At 38.7% G+C, this 15,356-nt stretch overlaps 1 protein-coding gene across 1 annotated transcript in view; it reads right to left on the bottom strand.

Annotated features, from left to right (window-relative positions):
- Positions 1-15,356, bottom strand: part of PPAP2A (phosphatidic acid phosphatase type 2A) — a 97,162-nt gene that overhangs the window by 17,469 nt on the left and 64,337 nt on the right. The window contains exons 2-3 of the mRNA XM_006889590.1: positions 14,265-14,416; positions 8,957-9,237 (exon numbers count right to left, since the gene is read on the bottom strand). Of these exons, the coding sequence (XP_006889652.1) occupies positions 8,957-9,237; positions 14,265-14,416 (433 nt within the window). The remainder of the gene's footprint in view (positions 1-8,956; positions 9,238-14,264; positions 14,417-15,356) is intronic.

The raw sequence follows: 15,356 nt of genomic DNA, 5'->3' as shown, positions 1-15,356 counted from the left end.
GAAGAAGCTTTCTCATCTTTGCCTCCAAGGAGCACATTTCAGTGCCCGATTTAGTATGTTTAGAGGACAGTTAAGCAGAAGTGGAATGTTTTCTACATTAAACAGGAGTGGCATCCACTTCCTAAACAACAGGCCTCTGGAAACTTTTGATAAATGATGAAAGTTAGAGAAAGGCGTCAGGCCTTTTGTTCATAGGGTCACTTGCTATGAGTCATGCTCGGCTCAACGGCAATCAACAACAACAACATAACAACGAGAACCACCATGTTACTCTCCTGCTTCACGTTCTTCACTAGCACCAGCTGTTCAGAGTCACATCGACCTCTCCACACCATCATCTACTACTGTTTGCCACCTTACACTCTGGCAGCACCAAACTGCTCATGGTTCTGAGCACATCAAGTTTTATACTAACAGTTCATCCTTCTGCATAGAGCGAGATTCCACATTTTTTTAGTTAATCATTACTGGAGTCTGCGCAGCCACTTCTTCCTCTAAAAAAAACCTTTCCTACATATCCTCTTCTTGTGATTGTTGTACCTTTAGTTGTAACCGTTCCATAGCTGACTCTCCAGAGGGTTTTCAAAGATCGTTAACTCTGTGGGAGGATACTGCCCATCTTTCTACTGCAGAACAGCTGGTGGACTTGAACCATGAGCATGCCTTTGCAATGGCCAATTCCTTAGCACTAAGCCACCAGAGATCCCTGACAGGATATCCTAGATTGCTTCATATCTAGATTGGAATTATTGTCATTACTTCACAAGGGAAAAAACTTCGAGCATCAGAGACCACACTTAACTCAGCACCAATCTTTCTATGGTAAAATTTTCTTTTACTGAGCCTTCATCACATTAAAGGTTGGATAATAGAGGGACAAGTCTTGACAAAGAATATCCCATATTATCTCCAATTATATATGTTCTTTATAGAAAAATCAGAACATAGAGAGGAACAGGAGGAAATGTACTGGGAAATTCCTATCCTCCCTGACTGATAATACATCCTAATTTACTTTGTATCTCTAACATCTAGCACTGTTTTAAAATATTTTAGTAGGTAGCTCTGATGGCCTAGTGGCAAGAAGCTGTGCTGCAATCCCGAAAGCACACAGTTCAAGGCCACCAGGTGCCCTGCGGGAGAAGGATGGGTGATCTCCTCCCATGAGATTAACTACCTCTGAAAACCAACCAGCGGGTTAACTATGGAAGGTCAGTTGTTGGTTGGTTCAGACTCAACAGGACACAACAACAGATCTCTCTCTCTCTCTCTCTCTCTCACACACACACACACACACACATATAGCTAAAATAAAATCTAGTATCTTAAATTATATAAGTTTTTTTGTTTATTCTTACATTTTCATAACTTAAATGTTACAAACACATCATCATCAAGTGTACCACGCAGAAATCCTACTTTAATGGCTCCACAAGAAGAATACCTTTGCAATCCTGGGGTTTGGCAATTATAAACTATGTCAGAAAAATGAGGGACATATGTCATGTCTGCATAATAATTTTAACATACAATCAAATGCTATTCTTATCCGTGCCAATGATCTATAAGCTATCCTAATTAACAATGTGCCCTCTGAAAGGTTTTTGTCTTCTGTCTTACTGTGTGCAGTCTAGTTAATTGTGACTCACAGCAACCCTGTAGGACAGTGCAGAACTGCCACCAAGGATATATAAGACTAAAATCTCTACAAGAGCAGACCACCAAGTCTTTTCACCTGTGGATCAACTGGTGGGGTCTCGTTGAAAGCCATGCTAATAAAGGGTAACTCCTGTCAGGATGCCATTCTAGGAAATGACTGATTGTGCCTCCACTAATACAGAAAGAATTCAAGATATATATATTTTACATGTATTTATGTCTATCTGTGTTTCACTGACTATACCATGGCGGACTCTGAGAAGACTGGGAATCCCAGAACACTTGATCGTGCTTATGCGAAACCTATACGTAGACCAGGAGGCAGTCATCAGAACAGAGCAAGGAAACAGTGCACGGTTCAAAACTGGGAAGGGCATACACCAGGGATGTGTCCTGTCTCCATACCTTTTCAACCTGTATGCAGAACAAATTATCCAGGAGGCTGGGCTCTATGAGGAGATATGTGGCATCAGGATTGGTGGAAGATCTATCAATAATCTGTGTTATGCAGATGACACAACCCTGCTTGCTGAAACAGAGGAGGACCTGAAGCGCTTACTGTAGAAGGTCAAGGACTGCAGCCTTCAATATGGATTGAAGCTCAATATCAAGAAGACCAAGATTCTCACCACTGGGCCAACTGGCAGTATCATGATGGATACTGAAGAGATTGAGATTGTTGACAGCTTTACTTTGCTTGGCTCCACCATCAGCACTCTTGGCACTAGCAGCCAGGAAATTAAAAGATATATTACATTGGGAAAGCCTGCTGTCTGAGACCTCTCCAAAGTGCTAAAGAGCATCGATGTCAGTCTGGAGACTAAGGTGCACCTGATACAGGCCATGGTCCTTGCAATCACTTGTTATGCATCAGAGAGCTGGACAATGACGAGGGATGGTAGGAGGAGAGTTGATACCTTTGAGCTGTGGTGTTGGAAAAGAGTATTGATTATATCATGGACTGCTAAGAGAGTAAACAGGTTCATTCTAGAGAGGGTGAGACCAGGCTGCTCCTTGCGGGCAAGGATTCTGAAGCTTCATCTGACATACTTTGTAAATGTTGCAAGGAGGGACCAGTCCTTGGAGAGAGATGTCATGCTTGGGAGGGTGGAGGGACAGCACAGGAGAGGAAGATCCTCCGTGAGATGGATTGAATCAGTGACTCGGGTAATCAGGGTAGGTGTGTCAGAAAAAATAAGACTGCCATAGGATAAAGCAGGATTTATGGTTGTTGTACACAGGGTCACTGTGAATCGCAGGCAACTCAATGGCACATAACAACAACAACAGCATATATAAACACACACACACACACACACACACACACACACATACATGTCTGTACATATATAGTTTTAAAATAATAATAGTAATAACAGATTACCGAAGCCAAATTAATTTAAAATAATTAAGCTTCCAACAGATGAAGCATTTTTTAACTTTTCAGAACTGAAAATCTAATGATGTGGTATGGTGTTATTTTTAGAATCTATCCAATAGGTTCTAACTCACAGCAATTCTGAGTACAAAGGAACAAATCGCTGTCCAGCCCTTGCTGCCCTCATGGTCACCACTGTTCGAGCCACTGTCTCTATCTCATTGAAGCTCTTTCTTCTGTTTCCATGACCTGCTGCAAAGCTTGGAGCCTTCTTTGAGGACCAGCTCCTCCTGAGAACATGTCCCAAACTTGTGAGACGACGTCCCACTATCCTCCTTCCTAATGAACTGTCTGGCTGTCCTTTCCCCAAGCAGACTGGCTCATTCTTCTGGTGATCCAGGATACATTCAATATCCTTTGCCAACACTGTAATTCAGATGGTCAATTCTCCATCAGTTTTCCTTAATCACTGCCTAGATTTCAGATGTATCTGAGGTGACTGAAAATGTCAGCTCAACTGTGGGAATGACCAGGGCTGAAAAACCAGGGTGCTGTACAAGTGAGAGAGCAGTCACCTTTTAAGCACACTAAAGACTAATGTCCTTTTATAAAGTGAAGTAACTTAAAATCCTCATCTCCTCCATTCTCTATCAGAATACAAAATGCTGATATTTCCAAGGAGATATACATGATTGAGAAGAAGGCTGTCTCATTTACAGTACACGGCACAAGACACAAAAAGTCTGAACAAATTAACCTTTCTGGAGGCATCAAGGCTTCTTTTGGTGACATCTACAATTAGACCAGATAGAAGAAGTCATTCTCTCAAAGGACAAACAGGTTTTGCCAGGTACTTAAATAACTCCAGTCAGTCTAGTTATTATGGGTTTTCACTATTACAGAGGGCACACCCTCAGATTTCAACTTCATTTAACCTGTATGTGGGCGACATTTCTAAAAAGGATGAAAGAAGCACTACTTCTCACATTCAGATCAATCTCTACAATCTAAAGATACAATTAAACATCTAACAAAACAATATACAAACAATGCAATATATTGTATGATGCATCGATGCCACAATCAAAACAGAAATAGTTCATTGACTCATGCACTTAGGTGACCAGTGATTCAAAATTCATCACTAACACCAAGTTTGTACTCCAAAAAAAACAAAAACACTGCAGTCAATCAAATCGACTACTCAGAGCAGCTCTTTGCCCCAGAGGCTTTCCCAGGCTGGAAATCTTTATAGAAAGAGTGCACATGTTTATCCCATGGAACAGGGAATGGATTTGGATTTCAGCCTTTCAATTAGTGCTGCATGCATTAGCCTCTGTATTTGCATTAGCCTCTGTATTTGCTCTTCTTGTTGTTGTCAGAACCAGAATACCACTGTGACTCACAGTGCCTGTGAACAATAGCTCTGAACCTTGTCTTATCCTCACCATCTCCAATATGCTTGAGCCCATTGTTACAGTCACTGTGTCAACCCATCTTACACAGGAGGGGGATCTTCCTCTCTTTCTCTGACCACCTTTCCCAGCATGGTGTCCTTTTCCAAAGATTAGCCCCTCCTGACAACAGGCCCAAAGTATGTGAGACAAAGTTTCACTACCCTGCCTCTAAAGAGCACTACTCAAATAAATGAAAGGAAAAAAAAATTCTCTTTACGTAGCCAATAATTACTATAGTGGACTATACAAACAGAGCAGCCAGCAAAGCAGTCTGAAATATTAGTTCACTGAATCCTGAGAGAGCTGATGCCATGAAACGTCAGGTTCCTATAAACCAGGACAGCGTGCTACAACATGCAGCCCCCAGACCTGGAGAAATAGTAGTTGGCAGGTAAGTAATAGAAACACAAATTCTCCAGCTCTATCTCAAGCATTCTGAATCAGATGTGGTTCAGATGATTCCAATGAAACCCTGAAGTTCAGAAGCTTGCCTGAAGAATATCTTGACCTGAAAGAGAGCTGGAGTCTAGAATGACAGGGGCTCATTAGCAATTTTCTTCAAAACAGGGTCATGCAATACTCACTGGCACAGGCAATAGTTGCTGGACATCCGAATGATGCAATAGGCCCTTTTAGTTTATAGCAAATTAATTTGAGACAGTGACTAAAAGCAGTCTGGATATTAAAATTACTAAGTACTCCATTAAGGCCTAACTATGTTCTCATTTCTATGTTTAGTTCCTAAAGGCCACCATAAAAGGAGGCCAGCAAAAGTCTTATGACATCAGACAGAGCACAAGACTGTACACATGTGCAAAAGGGAAAAGGGGCTGGGATCAGGAGAAAAATGGAGACAGAGGAGGAAAAAAATCAAGACCAAAAACCAAAATTGTAGGAGGATAATCTCATCCTCAAATGTAACTCTGACTCATTTATACGGTCAACAAAAATGACTCATTCTGGGTGCTTATGTTCCTTTCTCTCTAATGTCAGACATTATCATTTTATAAGTAAAAATTTACAGGGGGCAGGCCATTGAGATTAAGCAAATAAAAAGAGCAATAGACCGAAATGTATAATTTTTTTGCTTCTTGACTAAAATTCAAGTGAAAAGAATAGAAAATCTGTGTCCAGCCAAACTATATTTCACAAGAGAATAGCTACACAAAGCCACAGCTATGCACCAGCGTTACACAGCTCCAAAACCATCCATGACGAGTCAGCCTGGAAACACTGTAAAAGCACATTTTTCTAGGAAGATACAAAAGGTTCCCTAAAATTTCATATTTATGTTTGATTTTCCTTTCTCCTTTTTCAAGAATCTCAGTTTACTAAGGGATCATCTCACTGAAAATTATAAACAGTAATCACTTCTAATGAAATTAAATTATAGAAATAATCTTAACGACCCAGATATTCACACAACTGTTTAAAAATTGTTTTCCTGACCCTTCCCTGCATTACTGTGGGAACTTCGAAAGGTGATAGGGTTACAAAAAAAACCAAAACAGCTACAGCACTAAACTCTAATTGTGATCAGAGGCCTAGGACAGTATACATACAGTGTCACAAAACACATGAAACAAAAACTCACAGGACTGAATAAAAGACTCACCAATCAGAGATGTCAAACTCCCAAAACACACTAGTGAAAAATCAGAACCCCAAAAAATGCCCAGAGTTACAGGAGTTGAGAGAGAAAGGATCTCTACTTAGAACAAAACTATGAATCTGGACTTGACCCTCCTACACTCTTGAGGAAACAGATGTGCTATACAGCATTCACTTTTGGTATCTGTTTTACACCAGCCCTAGGAAACCAAGACATTAAGTACAACTGCCACTGTTCACAGACAGTACTAATGGGAATACAGAAAAACGTAAGGAAGCTAAAAAAACAAGGTCTTCCAACTAATAAATGAGTTCAAGCAAGACTGTAGGATTCAAAGTCAATATAAAAGCCAAATTGTATTTCTACTCACTAGTAACAAAACAAACAAACAAACAAAAAAACCAGAAAATTGAGATACTTTAAATATCTCTTCACACTGGCAACCAAGTGTGACATCACTGTGTTGTTGTTGTTGTTAGGTGCCTGTGAGTGGTTTGTGACTCATATGGACCCTATGTACAAGAGCCCTAAACCCTGCTCTATCCTGTGCCAATCTCATTGTCCCCAAAACATTACTCTCACTACTCCAATCCTAAATCAATCCTCTCATCAAGGGTCTTCCTCTCCTGCACTGTTCCTCCACTCCCCCAAATATGATGTCCCTCTGAAAGGACTGGTCCTTCCTTGCAACATGCCCAAAGTATGTTAGACAAAGTTTCAGAATCCTTGCCTCCAAGAAGCAGTCCGGCTTCGCCCTCTCCAGGACAAACCTTTTGTTCTCCTAACAGTCCATGGTATATTCAACACTTTTCTCCAGCACCACAGCTCAAAGGCATCAATTGTCTATCATCCCTAGTGACTCACTCTAGTCCAGCTCTGTGATGCATAGCACACAATTGCAAAAACTCTAGCCTGGATCAGATGCACCTTAGTCTCCTGCCTGGCACTGTTGCTCTGCAGTACTCTGAAGAGGTCCTTGACATCTGACTTTCCCAATGTAATTCGTCTCCTGATTTCCTGGCTGCTGTTACCAAGAGTGTTGACTGTGGAACCAAGTAAACTAAAACTGTTAACTATCTCAATCTCTTCACCATCCATACGGATGCTGCCAATTAGCCTCTCTCAGTGGTGAGAATCTTTGTTTTCTTGATGTTGAGCGTCAATCCATATTGAAGGCTGCAGTCCTTGACCTTCTACAGCAAGTGCTTAACGTCCTCCCAGTTTCAGCAGGCAGGGTTGTGTTATCTGCTTAACACAGGCTGTTGATGAATCTTCCTCCAATCCTGATGCCACATTCCTTCTTGTACAGCCCAGCGTCCTAGATGATCTGTTCTGCATACAGATTGAAAAGGTATGGAGACAGAATACATCGCTGAAGGAGTCCCTTCCCAATTTTGAACCATGCAGTGTTCCCTTGCTCTGTTCTAATGACTGCCTCCTGTTCGAAGCACAGGTTTTGCGTTAAGCACTATCAAGTGTTCTGGGATTCCCATTCTTCTCAGAATCAACCACAGCTTGTTGTGATCCACACAGTGAAAAGCTTTTGCATAGTCAATGAGGCACAGATAGACATTCCTCTGGTACTCACTGTTTTCTCCCAAGATCCATCTAACATCAGCTATAATATCCCTAGTACCACAACCTCTTCTAAATCCAGCCTGCACATCTGGCAGTTCTCTGTTGACATGTTGGGTAATTTTCAGCAGAATCTTGCTTGCATGTGATATTAATGATATTGTTCTATAATTTCCACACTATCAGGTCACCTTTCTCTGATATCTATCTCTTGCAGTCAGTTGGCCAGCTGGCTGTCCTCCAGATTTCTTGACACAACATAGTACGCACATCCAGGGCAGCATCTGTTTGTTAAAATAAATCAATTGATATGCTGTCAACTCCTGGGGCTTTGTTTTTTGCCAATTCCTTCAGAGCAACTTGAACTTCACTTCGTCCTTCATCACCATAGGCTCTTGCTCATGTTATTTCATTAAATTCTTCTGTGTCAGCCAATTCCTTCTGATACAGTGACTCTGTATATTCCTTCCATCTTCTTTTAATGCTTCTTGGATCATTTAACACTCTACCAAAAGCATCCTTATGTATGGTCACTCATGGCTTGATTTTGTTTTTCAACTCCTTCAGCTTAAGAAATGCTGAGTGAGTTCAGCCCTTTTGATTTTCTAACTCCATTTCTTTGCACATTTCATTATAGTATCTTGCTTTGTTGCCCCAAACTGCCCTTTGAAATTTTCTGTTCAACTCTTTAATTTCTTGATTTCTTCCTTTAGCTTTGGCCTCTCAGTGCTCTAATGCAATATTCAGAGTCTCATCTCATTACAAAAAATTTTTAAAAACTTTGTGATGACTGAAAATTAATATTGTTAAGATAAGTTAAAGGAAATATAAAATAAACAGACCATGTTTATGAACTAGGATAATATTAAGATGGAAATTCTTCACAAATGGAGCAATCTCAATCAAAATTCTAGCAAATAAATTTTTAAAAGCCTAAAGCCAAAATCACCAGAAACCTCAAACTCAGTGTCTCGAAGGAGAACAGACCTACAGCTGATCCAATCTCAAAGGAAGATCCCTGGTGGATCTGATGAACACAACTCCCTACAGACTAGGCTCCCAGAGCTCTCTAAAGAGGACCTAGAACAGACAAAGCACACTTCAAAAGGAAGAACAAAGTCAAAGGAATTAATACTGGAGTGGGCACGGGGGTTTGCTCCATCTCCACCTCACACACCAGTTTCTCTCAAATAGCAATAACCTATCTCTCAGTCACTGAAACCTTCCACCTAAGAACATACAAGATAAAACCAGAAGTAGCAATTTAACACTCACCTGCCTTCTTTAATCTTGTCTACATTTCCTCTGCATACGTAGTTTTCAATATAACCATCACTGCAGTTGATCTTTGACCAATCAGGGTCACAAACATCCAAAAAGTGAGGCCGCAGTCTGCCTATTGAATACTTGGCAATGTCCGTCAAGGACTGACTAGCAGCTGCACCAAATAGAAAAGTTCCCATGGATTTGTAAATACAGGCTATGTAGCTGTTTCCCACAAAGGAATCTGAGTGCAAAAGCTTATGGTAAACAGATAATACTTCTCCAGTAATAATCTAGAAAAGAAACAGAAAAATAATTTGTTAAAGAAGCAACCAAGTATTTGAAACAAAATAAAATATACAATCATAATTCATAATTTTAAAATGCTCAATTTAAAGACACTATTTTAATTATTAAACTAATACATAAATTAACATTTTTTTAATTTAAAAAATTAAAAAATACTTTTTTTCTTTACAAGTAGAGGCTAAACAGGATATATTTAATCTAAATAACACATAAAGCAGCAGAGTAAACATGGCAGCTGCTTATAAGGCCATTGTTGAGCCAAAGTCATTTCCAAGTTCACCTTAAACAGTAAGAATGTCTTTCTTTTCTTGTATTCTAACAGGTGATCTTCGGAAGTAGACAGTGCTGTATCATGGAGGACAGAAACCATGATTTATTCAAAGATCACAAACTTCCCCAATAAGAATATGTCTTATATAAGTACTTTCAGCTGACCATCACTATTTTGATAATACAGTTTTGTAAAGAGAAAAAAAAATATAAATGTAGGTATACAATGCTGATGTAAACAGTTGAAGAGGCAGTGTCCACCAACCCGGCTTTTCCAAGAGATCTTAAACTAGGCAACCTTTGAAAGTCTCATTAAAAGAAGTGGTGCTTCACATTTCAAGTAACTCTTTACTTTTCATTAGCTTTTTGAAAAAGTGAAGTCAAATAAAAACTTCTCGTAAACAACTATGTTGAGAACTTTCCTAGATTCTAATAGCACGTGTGTGTGTGTGTGTGTGTGTGTGTGTGTACATGTTCCTACCTACAAAGTGGTGAAAGGGGATGCTGCTGTTGTTATGTATCGTTCAGACACCACCAAGTCATACCTAACCCTCCAGTAGATTTTCAGAGGCTGTAAGTTGTATAGGAGGATATTGTGCATCTTTCTCCCATAAAACTGATCTGAGGATTCGAACTGTTTGCCTCTGGGTTGGCAGCTCTCAACTCCTCACCACTAGGCCATCAATGAAGGTGATAATTTTTCTTTTTTAAAAAATAGCACTATTATTAATTATCTAGTAATACAACTAATAATAGCAACAACTATAAAGATCACACAGGACCAAGCACTGCTTTGTTCTGTTGTGCACAGGGCTACTATGAGTCAGAATGTACTTTAGGGGCCTAATAATAAGAAGCTTCCCTGTAATCCCAAAAGCACGTGGTTAGAATCTCCCCCAGCTGCTCCACAGTAAAAGATGAGCCATTTCCTCCCATGCAATTTACTACCTCTGAAAACCCCCTGGAGGGTCAGCTCTTAGTTAGTTCCAACTTGATAGCACACACACAACAAGAGAACAGGTCTGTCCTGGAGAAAGTGAAACCAGGTTGCTCCCTGGAGCATGTATTTTGAAACTCTGTCTAATGTACTTTGGGCATATTATCAGGAGGGGGCGGTCCTTGGAGGACATCATACATAGAAGGATAGATGGTCAGCACAAGAGACGAAGCCCCAGGATGGGATGGATTGAGTTGGTTCCTTTGGCTCAGGAAAGGGCTGGGTTCAGAGCTGTTTTTCATAGGTTTGCTATGAGTCATAATCAACAGAAAATTTACAAATACAAAATTTAAAATACAAAAATTTTAGAGGAAAAAGAAGTTCAAGGATATTTTCCGAGAAATAAATTACTTTATGTAGGCTTCAATAATGTAATGTGTTTAAAAGGCATAAAAAATGTCCAAGTGTATAAAACCAGTATCTTGAGAAATTAGAAGAATATTGATTTTAAAATTATATTTGGTGATAAAAGCCATACTCTAGCTTCCTGAGTCCAAAATAAATACAGAACGGACTATTAGTTAACTTGTTGGGTGCTTGGGGAAGAGCACAGAACATGGAAGTAATGAACTTAAACTTCTAATACGTACTAGTTTTTCTGCTTCACCTTATTTTTCCAAAACCAAGTTAGCAATGCATTAAAACACTCTCACGGATATGAATACTTTTATCTAGCTGTCTCCAGTGTGAGCCATACCAAATTAAATAAAATATTGCCTCCTAAAAGGAATTGATACCAAAAATTCTTTCAGCATCCTAATCAGAACGTGTTAACTTGACAAGTAGAGTGTTAATTCTTCAAAAGTAAGAGTGATGTCTTAATTAACAGAAAGCTGCTCCACCACACTGACCTAGCAAAGAATAAATGGTGTTGCCTTCTAGGTAAAAGGCATATAAAATTGCTTAAATGTCCATCTAAACAGAAATATAGGCTCCCACTATGAAACTTAATAGGAATGCAGATCCTTTTCTGAAGACAGATCCTATGGAAGGCAGAAAGCACATGTATTTCGAGGAATGCCAACCCTCCACAATTAGCATGACAGATGTCATCCCAAATTCTTTTTGGTACAGTGACTCTATTCCTTCCATCTTCTTTTTATGTTTTCTGGAGCAGTCAAGATTTTGCCTCTGGCATCTCTCCGTCTTGCAACTCAAGGCTTGAATTGGCTCTTCAGTTCTTTCAGCTTGAGAAATGCTGAGTAAGTTCTTCTGACTCCACTTCTTTGCACATTCCATTATAATGCTGTGCTTCTCGAGCGGCCCTTCAAAATCTTTGATTCAGTTCTTTTACTTTTACATCTCTTCTCTTTGTTTTAGCTTCTCAATGCTCTAACACAATTTTCATAGATTTTTCTGACATCCACTTTGGTCTCTCTTTTGCTCTTGTATGAAATCCTTGATTTCATCCCACAGCTTCTCTGTTCTTTGACCTCTGTTCAAGCCCTCACACTGTTCTTAAGATTATTATTCTTTTTTTTTTTTTTTTTTAATTCAGGTAGGACAGATTCAAGGACGTATTTTAGATTTGTTGAACCTGGCCTGGTTCTGGCTGCTGACAGAATTCTCCAATGATTCTTTCCACAAATTCTTTAACCATGGCACTTGGTTTAGGCAATGGTCTTTCCGCTATGCTTCTGAGAGCTGGACAACAAATAAGCATAAGAGAAGAACTATGCCTTTGGGCTGTGGTGTTGGACAAGAGTATTGGCGATCTTGTTGAGTGCCAAAAGAACAAAGAGAATTGTCTTGGAAAAAGTACAGCCAGAATGTTTCTTGAAAGCAAGGATGACAAAGCTTCCTCTCTCATACTTTGGACATGTTGCTAGAGGAACATTCCTTGGATAGGGATATCATGCTTGGGAAGGTGGAGAGTCAGTGAAACAGAGAAAGACCCTCAATTACATAGACTGAAATGGTGGCTATAGCATTGGGCTCAAGTGTATCACAGATAATGAGGATGGCACAGAGTAGGACTGAATTCAGATCTCTTGTCCACACGGTTGCTGTTAGTTGTACTAAACTTGATGATGCATAACAACAAAGTGACACTCTGATAGAAACAGTCTCCTCCCATGTGATTTACAGCCTCTGAAAACCACGGTGGGAAGGTCAGCTCTGATTTGGTTCTGAAGCAATGGCATTAAGTGGGTGTGTATCACATCCTGCACCCCCACTATCACTGCCTCAAGTGGTCCTGTCTGAAAGCATGAATTAACTCCATCTGTTGAAATGGTCCACTAATGAACTTCTTGATAGAATGGTAACCAGACACACGTTTCCTCACCTATGGAGTTCATCTTTGAGGACTCCACAGCAAGTACCTTAATCATGATTTTAGCAGGTGAAAAGTGATTTTAACCATGCTTTTAGCAGCTGTCCCAAGTGTTCTTGTTTAACTACTCAACTATTTTCCATAAACTGCTAGTTATCCTTATGTGCATTCCTAGTCATAATCACCATTGTTGAGAGTCACTCAAACATGGCTTCTTTCCACCGACGGCCGGTTCATGCAGAGCTTTAAACACAAAATTGCACTGCCAGCACACTGGTTTCTAGTCACAGCAACTTTCCATTGGGGTTTCTCAGATGTAAACAGTTTGTTCTTTTTAATGAAGCCAATATTCTTATTATTTTGACTTTTATTAAATATAAACTCTCACAGGCTCTTCAAATAATAAAAAATTTCAAGCTAATGAAATCTAACTAAGAGGCTTTATTAAATAAGCTTTTTGTCAGGCCTTGCCTTCTGATTTTTGTAGTCCTGCTTGAATGGCATTCTTTTTATCATATCCCCCCCCCCAAAAAAAAGGAGACAAGTATTTCTAGCAGTGTTTATTTGTACTCTTGAATTTTGTCTATTTGCAACTAACAGCCCTAATAAAAATGTTCTATTTAAATAGTAATCTCTCTGAAACACATATACTTTAAAAAAAATAACTCAAAACTTCCTCCTAAATCAAAGAACCATGGACTTGGCTTGCTTTCTTATAATAGTAAGAACTCAGTAAAAGATTTGTCTACATCAAAAGATTCCACTGTTTTTTTTAAAAGACTGTTAATTAAATTAAATCATAGAATTTCTGCATTAAGAAATTAAAAAGACAATATTCATCTAGTCCAGACACTGAAGTCTTCTCCCTGAAGCCACATCTATTCACGTATTTCCTGCTGAAATACTGAAAAGAATATGGTTCAAGACTCAGCCTTGTCTTCAATACCAGCAAATATTCTTTTGGGTTTATTGCTAAATACATGCTTTCTCCTTCCATTTATGGCACGCACTTTAAATGCTTTAAAGTAACCACAAATAAATGAAATTTTAACATTAGTTAGAAATTTTCTTTTCTGTATTACAGTGGTTTAAGAGGCCTGAGACATTCACACAAAGAGAATGAATTCTTATACAATTATATTCTATATATAAACTATGCTAGAAATATATTGCTATAACATTCAGTTATCCACTATACTAATACTTCCAAACAATGGTATTAAGAGTTCTCAATGTCACAGTAATATAATAAATTATCATAAAATATATTTTATAAGGTTATTCAGATATACATTTATACTCTTTTTGTCACAAGCAGTTAAAATTATCTTGCTTAAATAACATTTTTACTTAAAGGCTGAAAAAAATAGACATTGTTTCAGGTTATACATTTAATCATTAATATCTTAACAGGAAAAAAAATTAAATCACCCAAAATCAATAAACTTGGAAAAGCGGATTTAACTTACAACGATAATACTGAATGGAATGATTATTCCACCTAATAACGCATAGGGTATGGTGTCTTCTTTGTAAGGGTACTTGATGGAATCATCATTACAGAACACTCCTCGATTGAAGGGGGTATGCCTTGAAGTAAGAATTGCAAAAGGCAATCCAGCTAGCAAAAGGAATAAATGAAATATCATTAAAAATGAAATATAACTAATTAGTGGCAATAATTACCCCCAGAGACGGTATTATAAGATGCAGTTGCCATGGAAATAAATGAGAACATGTAAAAGGGAAATGCAGAAAATGCATGCGAAAGTAAGAAAGATTATAGTTAGGGTAAAGAGATTTCTTTCAAAAGGAATCAAAACTTCCAAACCGTCTATTAACCAGTTTAACCAAGAGCACCTCTACTCATTGCTTCTATTCAAGTACACTAAATGAATTTTAGAAGAATCTCTTTCCTGCTTATGCTGCAATTTAACCACACAGTGTTTTAACACTATTCTCAAGCAAATTCATTAAGGCTTTGTTTCATGGAACATCCCTGTAATGACAACGTTTTTAGGTCATAATCACTGGTTAAGCGAACAGAGCACCTAAAGAAAGCGTTAGCCACTCCTTCCAAAAACAGCCTTCGGGTTGTGGTAAAGAGGTGTCTGAACTTAAATAAAGTTTCTGGAGAAAAGATTAATAAGAGAGTTAATCAGAAGACTACTTCACAGATGTTTAGGGCTTTATGTTTTCAATCTTAAACATTTCCCCACAGATCGTGGATTGCATCTCAAAATCAAAATTTAACCACTGGGTCAATGAGCAGCAGCATCAAGAAAGGTGGACAAAAGATGGACGTTGTTAATTATTTCATCTTGCTTGGATCCACAATAAATACTCTTTGTAATCACACTAAAAATATAAAGAAAATATTTTCCTAAACAGTCCTGCAAACAAGTTGTTATCTACAACGCACAGTGTCTGCCTCTTACATTTAGATTACAGAAGATGTTGTTGTTGTTATGTGCTGTCGAGTCATTTGCGACTCATAGCGACCCTATGTACAAAAGCCCTAAACTGTGCTCTATCCTGTGCCAATCTCACTGCCTCTGACA

This window comes from Elephantulus edwardii, unplaced genomic scaffold, assembly GCF_000299155.1.
Source record: "Elephantulus edwardii isolate Elephantulus edwardi_28Jun2011 unplaced genomic scaffold, EleEdw1.0 scaffold00079, whole genome shotgun sequence".
NCBI classification, from domain to species: domain Eukaryota; kingdom Metazoa; phylum Chordata; class Mammalia; order Macroscelidea; family Macroscelididae; genus Elephantulus; species Elephantulus edwardii.
Note: the sequence above shows the minus strand (reverse complement) of the source record. Positions and strands in the feature narration are given on the sequence as shown.